The sequence below is a fragment of the Myotis daubentonii genome, chromosome 2 (assembly GCF_963259705.1).
Source record: "Myotis daubentonii chromosome 2, mMyoDau2.1, whole genome shotgun sequence".
Lineage (NCBI taxonomy): Eukaryota > Metazoa > Chordata > Mammalia > Chiroptera > Vespertilionidae > Myotis > Myotis daubentonii.
The window spans coordinates 124,271,427-124,287,503 of NC_081841.1; the positions used below are offsets into that span (position 1 = coordinate 124,271,427).

General features: G+C 39.5%; 1 protein-coding gene across 4 annotated transcripts in view; it reads left to right on the forward strand.

Annotated features, from left to right (window-relative positions):
* The window catches only part of TNFRSF19 (TNF receptor superfamily member 19), a 112,665-nt gene that overhangs the window by 26,280 nt on the left and 70,308 nt on the right, over positions 1-16,077 (forward strand). For 3 of the 4 annotated variants that reach the window (XM_059684457.1, XM_059684455.1, XM_059684454.1), the window contains 2 exons: positions 2,491-2,601; positions 14,889-15,067. In XM_059684457.1, coding sequence (XP_059540440.1) covers positions 2,491-2,601; positions 14,889-15,067 — 290 coding nt within the window. The remainder of the gene's footprint in view (positions 1-2,490; positions 2,602-14,888; positions 15,068-16,077) is intronic. The other variant, XM_059684458.1, reaches the window with a different exon arrangement.

Consider the following 16,077-nt stretch of genomic DNA (forward strand, 5'->3'; position numbering starts at 1 on the left):
TGTGGTGAGCCCTGGTTGGTGTGGCTCAGTTGGTTGAGTGTCGTCCCATGTACCCAAAGGTCGCTGGTTTGATTACAGGTCAGGCAGGGCACATGCCCACGTTGCAGGTTCGATCTCTGATTGGGGCACGTGTAGGAGCTGATTGATGTTTTGCTCTCTCTCTCTCTCTTCCTCTCCCTCTCTCTCTAAAAATATATATCAATAAAAAATAAAAAAAGAGAGTGGTGGAAGAATTCATATACATAGTACCCAAACTGTTTTCTATGTCTGATTCCATATTTTAAAATTTGCTTTCAAATTGCATTTTATAATTGTTATGTTTAATTAATAAATCAAAGATTGCTCCTGAGTCTGGACTTTTGTAACAATTGTCAAAATTATATTTTATTTTTACTTGCAGCCCCATGACAGTTATTACTTTGGGTTTACAGGCATTCCCACAGCACCTAACAAGACCATAGAGCAGGGGTGGGCAAACTTTTTGACTCGAGGGCCACAATGGGTTCTTAAACTGGATCGGAGGGCTGGAACAAAAGCATGGATGGAGTGTTTGTGTGAACTAATATAAATTCAAAGTAAACATCATTACATAAAAGGGTACGGTCTTTTTTTTCAATAGTTTTATTCATTTCAAATGGGCCGGATCTGGCCCGCGGGCCGTAGTTTGCCCACGGCTGCCATAGAGTCTGACTTGGAGCCCATGACTCACACAGTTTGTGAAGTATGTAGAATTGATTTTTGAACGTTCTGTTATTTTAATATAGTTATTTATATTCTAGGTTCCGAAAAGCATTAAGGATAGTTGGGGGATTTTCATGATTGAAAGCTTGACACAAAAGATCTATGAAGGTGTTCAAAAGAATTGAAACTTATTTAGTTTGAAGATATAATTATGATCTACAACTATGAAAAGAATTATTTATACTGAAGGCAGTACTCAAAGTCTTCTTGGAAGACAAAATAAGAGGAAATGGGGTCCATTTAGAGTCTGAGATTCAGGCAGATATAAGGAAAGCTTCCTTTCTTTCAGTTGAGGTAGTGAAACATTGGAATGAAGGAGGAGGTTGGGTAATGTCTTCCTCAAAACCATTGCAGTTGCTTTGCAGTGGGAGGGAATCTCTTACCTCTCCAAATAAAACCAAACTCCTCTAAGATTGGTAGTCAAGGGCAGTGAAGAGAGGCAGGAGGAGATTATTAGACCTTTAGCCCCAAATCATGTTGTAGGCCAAAATTCCACCATGAACTCTCCCTTCTGCCTGCTCAGGAGGTTCCGTCTTTGTTTTTATATAAGGAGGCTTGCCGATATCCTTACAGATATTTCTGCTACAAGGTGGAGGTAATTTGTTCTGAATAATTGCTCATTATTATAGCCATCAAAAACAATTCAGTGTGCACCTGTGTGTGATAGGCTTTTTCTATAACAGCAGTCACTGTTCTCCCAGTACTTCCTAGAGGTTTTTAGCTTTCATTTTGGAAAACAAAATTATAGTCAGGAATGTCATTGAGGGCATTTCTGCTAACGATGAAAGGTTGAACTGAATGTTGTCTCCAATCTGAAATTCTATTATTTCGGACAGTTTTTCCCCCCCACAAAATACTGTTAAGAAAACAGAATAACACAATTTTGTAGGATAATCGTATATAAAGTGAATTTACTGTTTTTAGATAAAATAAGAAAAAAGGGTATATTTTGAAAATTACTTACAACCTACGTTTTTTGCCAAAATAGATAATCTTTCTATTTAAGTCCTATGTTGTGAACCAAAGTATATCATTAGGTCCTATTTAAATGGTTAAATGGTAGTCAATAAGCATATAAGTTTATATTTACATAGTACTTTTAATTTGAATCATTCAGAGTGTTTGGCTATCATTGTCATCTTCATCATCAAGAGTTTTACTGATCTCAAGATTGTCAGAAGTTATCGGAAGACAATCTCTAAATAAATGCAGTTCACCTGAAAAGGTTGAAATTTCTACATCAAAACTGGGTGGCAGATATGTGTAAAGGATAATAGCAAAATTCCTATAGCTATATTAATTAATTTCATTTATTTATTTATTCAATTCATTATCCTTGAATATGCTTATATTTCTTGATGATCAAAAATATAGTTTTGGAAAACAGAATTTTTGAGATTACAAAGGACCTTGGGTCTCTGCATGACTATTCTTTTATAATCCTCCTAAAAAAGAGAGCAGCTGTTAAGGCATTTTCTACCTTGGGTCCTCAGAAATGTATCAAATTCCAAGAAAAAGGGAACCTCGTTCAGAGAATACAGAAAAGAATCAGACATATTGATTTATTTGTTCCACTTACATATTCAAAAAGGTTTTTATTCCTAAAGTGAAAATTAAATTGGCCTCACTCTGACTTAATGTTTACATTCGGTGATTATGGGAATTATCCTGATGATATTATTTCTTCCTTGTAAAAAATGCAATTAACTTATTTTAATATAATGCTTTGTGAAACATTTTTTCTTTCAGGTATGTAAAGTGATTTGTGAAACAGGGGATTGTAGACAACAAGAATTCAAGGATCGGTTTGGAAATTGTGTTCTCTGCAAGCAGTGTGGACCAGGCATGGAGTTGTCTAAGGTATGGTATGCATGGTATAGTTGTAGATCTGTGTTTTTTAAATATAGTATTTTTAGCTAAATTCTTTTCATTAATTACTAGTGAAGATGTGGACACCATGGCAGAATTCTTGGTTCATTGTGCCACTTTAGCCAAATAGAACACAATTTCCTCTTCAATACATTTGACTGTGTGTTTTACTGAGATAAAAGAAGTAGGTTCTAATAACCAGAATTCAATAAATGTCATTGTTTTATATAACTTAGTGTTTATTGTATTTTATTGAAAGACTAGAATTATTAAGATTTATTGGTATTAATTAAAAAGAATTGATAGTCTACTAAACATTTAAAAATAAAGCATTGGTAACAGAAAGTGGTAATGCTCACATACTGAGACTTTTCTTTCTTAAAATGAATGTTACCCTCTGAGAATCTCAGAGGAAAGGCAGGGGTGACTGGGTGGGAAGAGATCAACCAAAGAACTTGTATACATGTATACAAGTTATTGGACACAGATAATAGGGTGATGAAGGCCTGGGATGAAGGATGGGCTAGAAGAGGTCATTGTGGGGGGAAAAGGGGACATATGTAATACTTTCAACAATGAAGATTTAAAACAAAACAAGAAAAATAAATAAATTGCAATTATGGATAAAGAAATGAATGTTACCATTGCTAGTCAAGAAGTAGAGCTCAATGGTCTCTTAAGTAATGATGCTCCAAGAGGGCAGTTCTTTTCCAAATCAGGGTTTTGAACATTTATTTGACAATGCAAGTATTATCAGTCTTCCCAAGTTGAGTGTATGTTACTCCCAGGATCATTTTAAAATATATTCATTTTAACCATTATTTGTTAGAAAACACTGTGTGTGTGTTCTAGCATATTTCTAAGTCATGGATATTCTTTGGGCTCTTCTTTTCTGAGAGCAGGTTCAGAGCTATATATCTATTTGCTTTATTTTCTGACCTTTTGAAGATGTTACTAGTTGTAGAGAATTGATGTATCATTTTTTTGTTGTTCTAAATAAAGCATCAAAGTCTTCCTGTTAGAAAAGGAATAAAAGATTTTTCTTTTTATTTAAAGTTACTTTTAAAAGAGAATACCATTGCCCCTACAGACTGCCATTACTTAAGGTTGAGTGTTGTCATTCATAGATTTTCTGATCAATGATCTACAAACAGCAGAACACTAAGATTTATGCATTCCACAGTAATTCCTGGTGCAGGGCCTCTCTCTGGTTATTGTGTTAGATAAGTGGTGGCTTTCCATATCCTGAGCTTTCCCTTTGGATTGAAACTGGCTGACCTTCACTCCGCCGTTGTGGCTCAGTGATTGAGCGTTGACCTATGAACCAGTTGGTCACCGGTCAGGGCACATGCACGAGTTTGTGGGCTCAATCCCCAGTAGGGGACATGCAGGAGGCAGCTGATCAGTGATTCTCGTCATTGATGTTTCTATCTCTCTCTCTCCTCCCCCCTTCCTCTCTAAAATCAATAAAAATATATTTTTTTTTAAAAAAGAAAAAAACGGACCTTCAAACTCTGTGTGACATCTACTTAACTACAGCATCTCAGCTGATATATTTTAATCTGTGGATTTTAGTAACATGCATTTTCAAAAAGATTTTGTTCTGTTTATATAAATACTAAAGGCCCAGTGCACAAAATTCATGCATGGGGGTGTGTGTCCCTCAGCCCTGCCTGCACCCTCTCCAATCTGCGACTCCTCGGGGGATGTCCGCCGGCAGTCAGACATCCCTCTCACAATCTGGGACTGCTGGCTCCTAACTGCTCGCCTGCCTGCCTGCCTGATCACGCCCTAACCACTCCCCTGCTGTCTTGATTGATGCCTAACTGCTCCCCTGGCTGCCCGATTGCCCCCAACTGCCCTCCCCTGCAGGCCTGGTTGCCCCCACCTGCCCTCCCCTGCAGGCCTGGTTGCCCCCACCCGCCCTCCCCTGTCAGCCTGGTCGCCCCCACCTGCCCTCTCGTGCAGGCCATCTTGTGAAGGCGGCCATCTTGTGGCAGCCATCTTGTGATGACGTCACACGTGACGCCACCTAGGCTTTTATTATATAGGATTCTTTATAGAAGATCTGAATATCTAGGATCAGTAAACAAAGTAGCCAAAAATCAACAGTGCCCATGAGGAAAATAGATTATGATATTTCCACCCCTCAAAAGTTCTTCATTTCCCAAATCTCTATGAAAATCTAAATGAAACTTTACAGATGCCAAGTTGAGTAAATGATTTCTAAGAAATTGCTCCTTAACCTTCATCCTTTGAACCCAGAGACTATAACCTCAAAATTATTTCTGGAGAATCAAACCAAAGGATGAAGGTATTATCAGCTCTAATATTTTTTACTAGAGGCCTGATGCACGAAATTCGTGCAAGGAGCTCGGCCCTCACAGCCCCAGCTGCCTCAGCCAGCCCTTGCAGCCCTGGCTTTTTCCGGAAGGTCATCCGGACGGTCATTCTACTGTTTGGTCTAATCAGCATATTAACTCTTTATTATATAGGATTTTTAAAAAATCTGTCTTCTGCCCTAGCTGGTTTGACTCAGTAGATAGAGCATCCACCTGCAGACTGAAGGGTCCTGGGTTCAGTTCCAGTCAAGGGCACATGCCTGAGTTGCAGGCTCAATCCCCAGTAGGGGGCATGCAGCAGGCAGCCAATGGATGATTCTCTCAATCATTGATGTTTCTATCTCTCTCTCCCTCTCCCTTCCTCTCTGAAATCAATAAAAAAAAATATACAAAACAAAGTCAAGGGGAAAATTTACTCTTTTGATTAAGACTAAACTTTTTATTAATTGTCAGATAACTACATTTATAAATAACGAATTGCTTTTTACCTGGAATGCTAAATATATTATAACTATAGGCCTGGTGCATGAAATTTGTGCACAGGTGGGGGTTCCCTCAGCCCGGCCTGCATCCTCTATAATCCAGGACCCTTCAGAGGATGTCTGACTGCCTTTGGCAATCCAGGACTGCTGGCTCTTAACCGCTCACCTGCCTGCCTGCCTGATCGCCCTTAACCCCTCTGCCTGCCTGCCTGATCACCCCTAACCCCTCTGCCTGCCTGCTTGATCACCCTTAACCACCTCTGCCTCACCCCACACCCGGAACTCAGGCTTCACTCCCTCTGGCCGGCTGCAGACATCTAGGATCCAGCTGGCTTTGCCTAGGCCAGCCGCAGCCGCAGGGAACCACGGAGCAGGCTGCTTGTCCCTCTCCTGGGCCCCTTGCACAGGTGCAGCCACTGGTGCCTGAGACTGTGGGGCGGGCAGCTTGTCCCTCTCCCAGGCTGCAGCCCCAGCTGCTGGTGCCTGGGACCATGGGGCGGGAAGCTTGTCCCTCTCCCAGGCTGCATCCCCAGCTGCTGGTGCCCGGGACTGCGGGGTAGACACCTTGTCCCTCTCCTGGGCTGCAGGCGCAGCCACTGGCACCCGGGACCATGGGGTGTGTGGCTTGTCCCTCTCCTGGGCTGCAGCCTGGATGCTCCAATTCCTCTCTCACGAGCTCATTTGTGCCTGGCTGGTCTCCATTCCTCTCTTGTGAGCTCATTTGTGCCTGCCTGGTCCCCATTGCTCTCTCCCCAGTGTTGAGTGTCTGAGCCATTACGGCATGACGGCGTGAGGGTGTGATGACCATTTTCATATTAGCTCTTTATTATATAGGATAATATATATTATTATTCTACTTCCTATTTAAGACATATTGAAATGTGGCTTGAGTCACCAAGGACTGGATTGTTTATTTCATTTCATTTTAATGAATTAAATTTATGTTTCACCACATGAAGTCATAGCTGTTGTATTGGACAGTGCTGCTCTAGAATCGTGAACTTTCCTCCAGATGTTCTGACTGAGGACCCACTTCTGAAACAGATAGCTATCCAAATCATGTTCACCTGCTGCACATGTGTGGTGCAGGAGCTGCTCCCTGGTCAGCCTCCATCCTCTTCTTCCTCCTTCGACCCTCCGTGCTGGCCACTGGTTTCAAAGCACCCACTTGTTTCTGTTCCTCCACAGCTCCTGTTTGGTCTTGCCAAGTGGGCGCCATCCCTGTGGCTCCTCATACCTTTGTGTGCCCTCTTGTGCCATTCTGAGCAGTCTCATCCCATTAGCTCTTTTGGTTTCCAGTTCCCTCCCTGAAAGCCCAATCATCACTTCTTCTTATTTAGGTTCTTTTTAGTAATTCAGCTTAATAAGTAGTTTTTTTATATCTCTGGGAAAACCCGTGACCCATCACTGAGCCATTTGGAGTCTGTTTTGAGGATTTTATCCATTGAGCCATATTTAGTTGTTCTCTCTTCCTCTACAGGGTTTAGTTTTTGAAAGTTTATGGGGATAATTGATAGTGTCTTTTTCCTATTTCTGAGGCAAAAAAATAAAAATGTTGTTTACATTGCTCCATAAGAAGTACATGCTGGGTGTCTCGAGTAGTGAATATGGGTAGGAGTATTACACAGACATTCTTTCAGCTCATGAGAATAAACACCATTGGTATATGTGAGAGAGGATGAGTTTTGTGTTCCTGAGTGATCACATAGATTTTTACTTCTTACTCTAAAATTTGCTTAGCCATGGCCCCTCCTCCTTACTGAGCATTAATGCCAACAATGTGCTTTTAACATGATTGCCTCCAAGCAGTAAATCAGGAAACTCGTTTTTGGATAAACTACTTGAAACAGACTTCAAGTCTCTGGCATGATTTTCAAAGTAAGCTTTTCTAACCAATTATTGGGTGACTTTAGTTAATATGAGAAAATGAATTCTTGTAAACAGCAGCATACTTCTCTCCACACGGGTGCATGTCTGGCTTCATATTTTTAAAGACATCTACTTTTGGGAAAACTATTTTCATCCATATGAAGAAAGTCACACACACAAAAATTAATGCAATTTGAAAGCATAAAAAAGATTCATTTTTCCACTTAATTGCTGTGTTGCTCACTTTATTAATGTTTAATTGTCCTAATCGAGCCCTGTGGTGTTTGGCAAATATTAACAAGCCCTAGCTTGTACTTTTCCTTATAAAAGTTCAACTATGGATTTTCATAAACTGAAAGTTGTCAGGAGGGTATGTCTTTGGTTTTGTTTTATGAAAGGAAATTTAAAAATCTGATTTCTAAACACCAGCCATGTAAATCTAATTTGTCGTTTCCATTTGTATGCCCTAGATTTTCTCCACAAGTAGCTTCTTCTTTGTCCAGACATGAACTTTTAAAGTTCAAAGAACCAAATTTAATAACTTATTGGCTGTACAAATAAATAGAGCTTTAGACCCAAGGCCCCAGAATGTGTTTCCTGGACAATTGATGGTCTGTGAGGATCCTGTGGCCTGAGGAACTGCTCCTCGAAAATGTAGGTGTAGGTGGGCTCCACTTGAGTTTTTGTTCAGTGCTGGATTTGCAGAGGGAGAAAAGGGAGAAGGGGATTTGAGGACTGTTTACTTTGAGTCATTTTGCTACTTTTAAGCCACCGAATGTGGCTTAAAAGTATTGGGCAGAGTGACAGAGCTACTCCTGTCGCCAGCTTGGGTGTAAGCAGCCCAGATGAATCCAGCCCTCTCTTGTCTTGGAACCACCGCAAAAAAGGCTGCTCACACCTCCACCCTCACCCTAGACAGACCCTCACCCTTACTTGCACCCACCCCCAACTCCACTCCACCAGACTGGAAGGATCTTACCAAGTGGAGCCATTGCCATAAACTTTGCTCTCTGGAATAAAATAAAAATAACTTTAAGAAATACTCCCTTAAACAAAATTCATCCATTTGTTTATTCAGCAAGTACTTATTACTCACCAGCCTGTTGTGTACTGTTAAAAAAAATCAGTGATGAAAATGGTAAGGCCAACTTTATTCAGGACCTTCACAGTAGATATAGGGACCAGTGCAATGGGATTTTACAGTAGGGAGAGAGATTGGGCTTGACTCCAAATACAGCATGGGCAAGGGGGAATTATAGCCAAGGAGCAGGGTGAGGGTAAGTGGATAGAAAATTACTAAGAGGAAACATAAGGAGTAAGGGGGTTCTGCCTAAAGCCGACCTAACATGGTGTTCAGGCATCACCTTGGGGATGATGGAGGATAAGGAACTCTATCAGATATTGAGGGTGGGTCTCCTGGTTAAACTGGCTTAGTGAAGGTCTTGCCAAAACTGGATTTTGCAAGGGCGTGCACAGATGGGCCTAGGAGAAGCTTTAGGAACCTACTAAAGTTTGATCAAGCAAAGAATCCTGTCAGTACCAGGTGCTATGATAAGCTCTTGGGAAAGAGTGGTAAAGGAGATGTCAAGTACAAAGAATTGTTAACTTATTGCATGATTTTCAGAACTAGGAACCCTACAGCAATGTTTTTTTAATTATATTTTTAAAAATTTGTGTATCTATTTTCCCACCTCAAAGTTTATTAGTAAAAGATTTTCTCAGGGATTCAGGGAAGGTATTTCCTTCAGGTTTCTAAGGTGCCAGGTGCCTGAATATAGTCTTTATTTATTCAGAAATAAAGACTATAGGATTATTTTAAAGCCCAAGTACATACCTACAATTGATATTAATGAAAGACCATGTTCTAAAAAAATAAAACACACATATCTTGTTCTGAAGCCCAGGCCATTGACTGACTTACTCTTCCCTACCCTCTTTATCCTTCCTCACCAAACACACACACACACACACACACACACACACACACACACACATACACACACACACACCACAGAATCCTTCTTATGAAATAATGAGAAGGAGAACCCTAGTGCAACTGGGAAAGTCTCAAAGAGAAGAACAGAGGTTAAAGCAATAAAAGCAAATTTTATTCAGGAACTATTGCCATAGGGTAAAAGAGACCTCAGATAGAACTAGGCTCAATACCAATACAACATAGACAAGTGGGGGTTTATAACCAAGGAGCAGAGTCAGTATGGGACATTACTAAGAGGAAACATCAGAGTAGGGGGGATTCTGGCTAAACAGACTTAACAGGATTGTTACTGAAGGCAGGCCAGAGTGATCAGATATCATCTGAAGGATGGTGGTTGAGGAAATTTGATCAGATATTGAGGATAAGCAGTATGAGGCGGGCAAGGTGGTGGTATAGATTGAAGCTAAACTTACTTGACAGGATTTTTGGACAACTTGGCTCTTAAGGACAAGGCCTAAGAACAAGGCCTTGTTGAAAATGGCTCAGAGGAGCTTGTAGAGTTTAGTCAAGGAGATAGTTTGTCAAAAGGCTAAGCCTGAACACAGCATGACTAGCCTACTCTCTCCTTTCAGTAATCTGTTTTATTTTACCCAAAACTCCCTCATACCTTTTCTTCTATTCCCAAGTGTAATATAGTAGCTGGCCACAGAAAATAATATGCCTAAGGAAATTGCCCCTTTCTATTCAAAAGTAATGAGAGAAAATACGCCAAAGATTTGATACTGTTTTTATTAAATGCACAGTTAGATCAGTGATGTGCACTGGTGCAATTCACCAAACATGTTGTCCTCTATGTTCCAACCCTTGAGACACAGTGATGGTTAAAGACATCTGCAGAGTTGAAGAAGCTGCCGCCATACGATGGGACATCTCCATATGCTGGTCTGAGGGACTCTCCAAGATGCTTTGTGTGGGGGCAATAAAAAAATTAGTTGCAGAACAGTGGTGTATATGGAGAATATTTCTGGCAGATTATCCCAAAACCTGATAACAGTGTTTGCCTGTATGAAGGGAGTAGGAACTCAGAGACTAGAGATGGGAAGGAATGTGTTTTTGTTTTTTGTTTTTTGAGAAAAATCTTGTATGTTATAGTAATTTTACAATATAAGAGGTTATAAAAAGAGAAGGAAAAAGAAATGGTCTCTAACCTCCTTTATTATTTTCCTTTGTACTTATTTCTTGAACTTAATGGGAAGATTTCAAGGTACTTTAATCACCTAGTTTTACTGAATGAAATAAAAACATCAAAGTAGACATTTATATTATGGGTAATTTAAAATTTACAGTTGACTCTTGAACACAGGGATTAGGGGCACTGACCCCCTGAGCAGACCTCCAAATTCACAGATTCCTAATCTCAGATAGAAAATACATATTATGCTGTATAATGTATAGCCTGGATTTCAAATAATTACAGCATCTCTGTGTTCCTAGTGCTCTATAAATAGCACAGTTCATTCTAAAAGTGATTACTGCCCTGTACACTATACTGTTATTACATTTCTTGGAAATAACTTCTCTAAATTTTCAATTAATTTAATGTTTGTGGTTAATTTAACATGTAGCTTGCCACTTCATAACTGCAAGCTATTTAATTTTTAAAAGTTTTAAAATAATAGGCTGGTTTTCTAATCTTTTTTAAATTGGCAAATAATTTAGAGAAAATGTATTTAAATAACATTTCCCCAAATAATCTCTATGCAAGTTCCCAGGAGACTATATGATTTATAGTACATGCTCAGTACATTGTGGCATTGTTTGTGGTAGTAATTGATACAAAGCCTTATTCAACCCCTCACCTAACCATAAAGATTATTAATATTGTCATCAAAACATAAACTCTAAGCAGAAATAGTAAGTTAATACCAAGATAATGAAGGCAAACTATGATGCATGGGAAGCATTTCTTTCTGTACATGATTTTGGGCCAGTGTAGAATAGACCCCAATTTTTTTCATGACATCCTTATTCTACAAAATACAATGACATGTAAATGACACAAAGTGATCTATGGCAAAAATTCATCAGTTAAAATAGTTCTTGTGTACAATGTAAACTCTAGGATACAGTCAGGATTCAAAAAATAAGAACAAAGTTCTCCCCAACACTAAAATCTCTGATCTTTTTCAAAAGAGATGAGAAATCAAAACACCCATTTATATTTGTTCAAGTTCATTTCTATTTGGATCATTTAATCTAGTTTCTTAGGACTGGAGAAAGAAAGTGAATCCTTGGAGACAATGACACTCAGCAAGAACAGGAAATGACAGTTGACTTCCTGCCAGGGGTGTGAAAACAGCAGAACTATTCACATACACATAGGGATCCCTAGTTTTTTGTGTTACAGCACATTGCAGCAGTTGGCTCAACCAGATAAAGTTAAATTATATTTTAACTAAAAGCCCAGTGCACAAATTCGTGCACGGGTGGGGTCCCTTAGCCTGGCCAGCGATCAAGGTGATTAGGGTCAGCCAACGGGGGAGGGGGTAAATGGGTGGGAGGGACCGCAGGACATTGGCTGTGGGAGCGCACTGACCACCTGGGGGCAGTTCCTGCATTGAGTGTCTGCTCCCTGGTGGTCAGTGTGTGTCATAGTGACCAATCATTTGGTTGACCAGTAGTAAGGCTCACTTAAGCTTTTATATATATATATATATATATATATATATATATATATATATATATATATATATACAGATTACTATTCTTTAAAAGGCAGGCAATTGCGATTCATTTTAGAAAAAAAATTATTTAGTAAAAATGTTTTAAATGGAAAGCAATGTTTTAAGTAACCTTGAAAATATTGGGGTCTGAAGATTCCCTGTTCCCAGTGACTATACGTTAACCAGGAAAGTTGGTTTATTGGGATGTAGAAAACCCAAAATAATAATTGCCATAGGTATCATGTATTTGACGAATGACCACTCTGTGCTTCATTTACAGTTTAGAGGCTTAATAGGTTTTCTTGCTTATTCCTCAAAACAACTTTGTAGGGCAGGTATTATTATCTCCATGTCTCTGAGGATCAGAGAGTTTCCAAAATAACTTAGCTGACAAGTGGCAGAGTTGGCATTTAAACTCGTGTGACTTTAGCTTCAATGAAGGAAAATACACACTTTCCCTCCTCTATCAACCTGGCTTGAAAAAGAAAATGTCAGACTTTATTCCCAGTTAATATACCTCTTCTGTCTCTTTTTCCTTTCTCTCCCTTTGTTTTCCCTTTTACTCTCCCTTTTCCCTTTTCTCGTCTTTGTTGTGTTTTAACTTGTATATGGGACCCTTACCATCCAAGCTGCCTGGATCAAATCATGATTTTGAAACATTGTCTTTGTGTGAACCTTTGAAGTAGAGATGCTGAGCCTGTGAATGGGGAGGTCCCCACTGTCCAGGGGTTGTCCAGGGGTTACGTGCTTGCCTTGATCCTAGGAGATGGGGTGGAGCCTCCCTTCTATACTTAAAGAAAGCCTTTGGGTTAGCTGAGCTTTCTCAACAACTAAAGTTCTCAGCACAAACACACTTCTCTCCCCAGGCAGATCCATACTGCCCAGGGACAGAGCACCAAAAAAAAAAAAAAAAAAAAAGTATTGGCCTCTCCCCGAAGACCTAGTACATGACCTAAGAAATTCTTTGTGAATTTCTTCATATATCTTCATTTTTTTAAATTACTAGAGTAATGGATGTTTTTTGCAAAAAAAATACCTAAATTATTACAGAATTATAAAAATTGAGAGTAACTCAATTCCTCTAATTCCTGTTAATGGTTTTAAAGAAATTCTAATTTGTGAATTAGTTCTACAAATCAAGTAGTTGGGTTTTTTCCTCCTCCTGTCTGTGCTTTGGTTTAGAACAATTGTGTAGCTAGAACACTCAGACTGTAGTTAGCCTTTTGCTTTTTTATCACCTCTATCTTTGTTTTGCATGTTCAAGGTATACATTTGAAAGACAGGCAGAGTAAACAAAAGGAAGGAAGGTGTCACTCCTCCAAAATGTAAATGAGTTCATTAGTAAAAAAAATCTACATTGGACTGTTATTACTAATATTTTTTATTGAGTAGTTTATTGACTACAGGTTATACTGTCCTTCGTGTTGGTTTTGATTTAATTTTTGGCTAGTAAATATTGCCTAGATAACTGTGTATATAAATATGGATGAAGGAATTAAAATACATAAATTCTATTAAAAGTGAGAATTTTGAACTAGCTAGAATTTGCATTCTGGCATCTGTAGTTTACATCTGAGGAGGCTGAGTCTGAGGGATTTTGTCAGAGCCCTTCCTCCCTCTGTGCATACAGTCTTGTGTGTGGATTTGATCGGCATGCTCTTGCATACACGTTCTTTTTGTAGTTCTCAGCTGCTGACTTCTTTTTTTTAAATGACCAATGTTCTGTAGCAACCATCATAAAGTATAGATAACCAGTGTTAACATTCGGTATGTAATCTTTCAGACACCTTCCTATATATATCTCAGATAAAGTATCTGGCTGACCTTAGTGTTATGAAGTCTAACTCTGGAATTAAACTGTGTAGATTCAAATCCTGGTTCTAACATTAGCTATGTCACCTTGGTTAAGGTACATACCTTCTGGGAAGCTCCATAATTAGATCCATGAAATGGGATAATGATAGTGCTTATCACATTGGGGAGGAGTATGAATTAATGAGAAAATATGTATAAAGTTCTTGGAATAGAATAAGCACCCAATAAATGTTAGTACTCAAATGTTAGTACTCAAGAAATGGGATCATACTTCTAATTCTGTATGATAGCTTATTTTTTGAACAATCACAAGCACACATCTGCCTCGTTCTTTTTATGGTTGCATTATACTGGTAATTACATTAGGTGATCTGCTGTAATTTGTTTAGCTCCCAAACATGTGGAAAGGATCATAATGTGGGTCAAAGAGCCATTTGTTTTGCCCAATCTTGGAAAAGAGTATGGTGTTCTGACATTCAAGTCCAGAGACACTTATGACCTTTAGTACCACACAGTTTTATCCAAACAAGAATGTAGTGTTTTTTAGAGAAATATGTAAGAATCTTCCTACTATCAGACAATGTTAAGCTGCTGAACATTTTAGGGTCCTCTCTACTGGGTAGACTTCTAGACTTGTAAACTTATGAGATTTTGTATTATGAGTTATCCTCATTTTCTAAAATGCCATTGTTGATATCAAAGTACTTGTTTTCTGCCTTGATAAGTGAATATTGAATATTCACTGACTTTTATCTGAATATTTCCCTGACTTTAGTTTCTGAACATTCAAAGACTGGCTTAATTAGAAAAGGGGAAAGTGCCATAATTCTGCCATAACCTGCAATAATGAAGCAGTGGGGGCCTGGAGAACCATTATTATTCAAATGATCGTGGTTATTTGAATAAAGTGGACGACTAAGTATACCTCTCATAGTAAGAGAGATGATTAGCAGTGGGAGACACATTTGAACTTGCTTAGAGAGCTGCCTTTGTCTCTAGGAGGGCTGGCACTCAGTAATCACTAGAACAGGTCTTCCTTTCATCCCAGCCTCTTTCCTTTTTCATGCTTGCAGTGTTTGAATAGCTTTCTATTGCCTGTTAATCCCCACAGGAATGTGGCTTTGGCTACGGGGAGGATGCTCAGTGTGTGACTTGCCGGCTGCACAGGTTCAAAGAGGACTGGGGCTTTCAGAAATGCAAGCCGTGCCTGGACTGTGCAGTGGTGAACCGCTTCCAGAAAGCAAACTGTTCCGTCACCAGTGATGCTGTCTGCGGGGACTGCTTGCCAGGGTAGGTTGGATGATTTTTTCCCCCCTTGTAATTATTCTGTTTTTTTTTTTTTAAACAGGCATTTTTCATTTCCTTTTCCAAATGTGAATGCACAGCGATATTAACCTGAACACATTTGTTGAGTATTCATGAGTTTGCATCTCAACAGTCACCACTAGATTCTTGGTGCCGGTGCCATGGACTGTGACAGGTGCTTGTTATAAATAAAATGAGTAAGCATACTAACAAAGGAATAATGTCACAGAATTCTAAAAAGTTCCTATAATAAAAGCCTAATATGCTAAGTGTCTGAACGTTCGACTGTTCGATCAGTCACTGTAACGCTATGACACGCACTAACCACCAGGGGGCAGATGCTCTGACCGGTAGGTTAGCTTTCTGCTGGGGTCCAGCCAATGAGAACTGGGCGAGAAGCGCCAGACACACCCTGGAGCCCTCCTACAGTCCCTCCCCGGCCCTGATCTTGCACCTGTGGGGTCCCTCGAACTGGCCTGCGCCCTCTCAGAATCTGAGACCCCTCAGGGGATGTCAGAGAGCCGGTTTCGGCCCGATCCCTGCAGGCCAGGCCAAGGTACCCCACTGGTGCACAAATCCATGCACCGGGCCTCTAGTATATCAATAATAAAGAAAACATGAACAAATGGGCCAAAGAATGAACAGACAATTCACAAAAGAGGAAACACATATGTTCATCCTCATTGGAGATCCGAGAAATGCAAATCATGACCATTCACTCATTTTAACAGATACAGTGGAACTTGGTTTCTCCAACTTAATTCTTCCTGGAAGGCTGTTAGAGAAGCAATTTGTTCAAAAACCAACTCGTTCTTTTGTATTAGAAATAATGTAAATTGAATTAATCCATTCCAGACCCCCAAATGATTCCCTGTTTTAACCTTTATATATACAGTACATGTCTAATGTGCTATTTAATTTATAAATAAATACTCTTAAATTTCTTGAACCACATCCTCCCCATCTCCCCCTGCCCCCAACTAGGAATTTTTCAT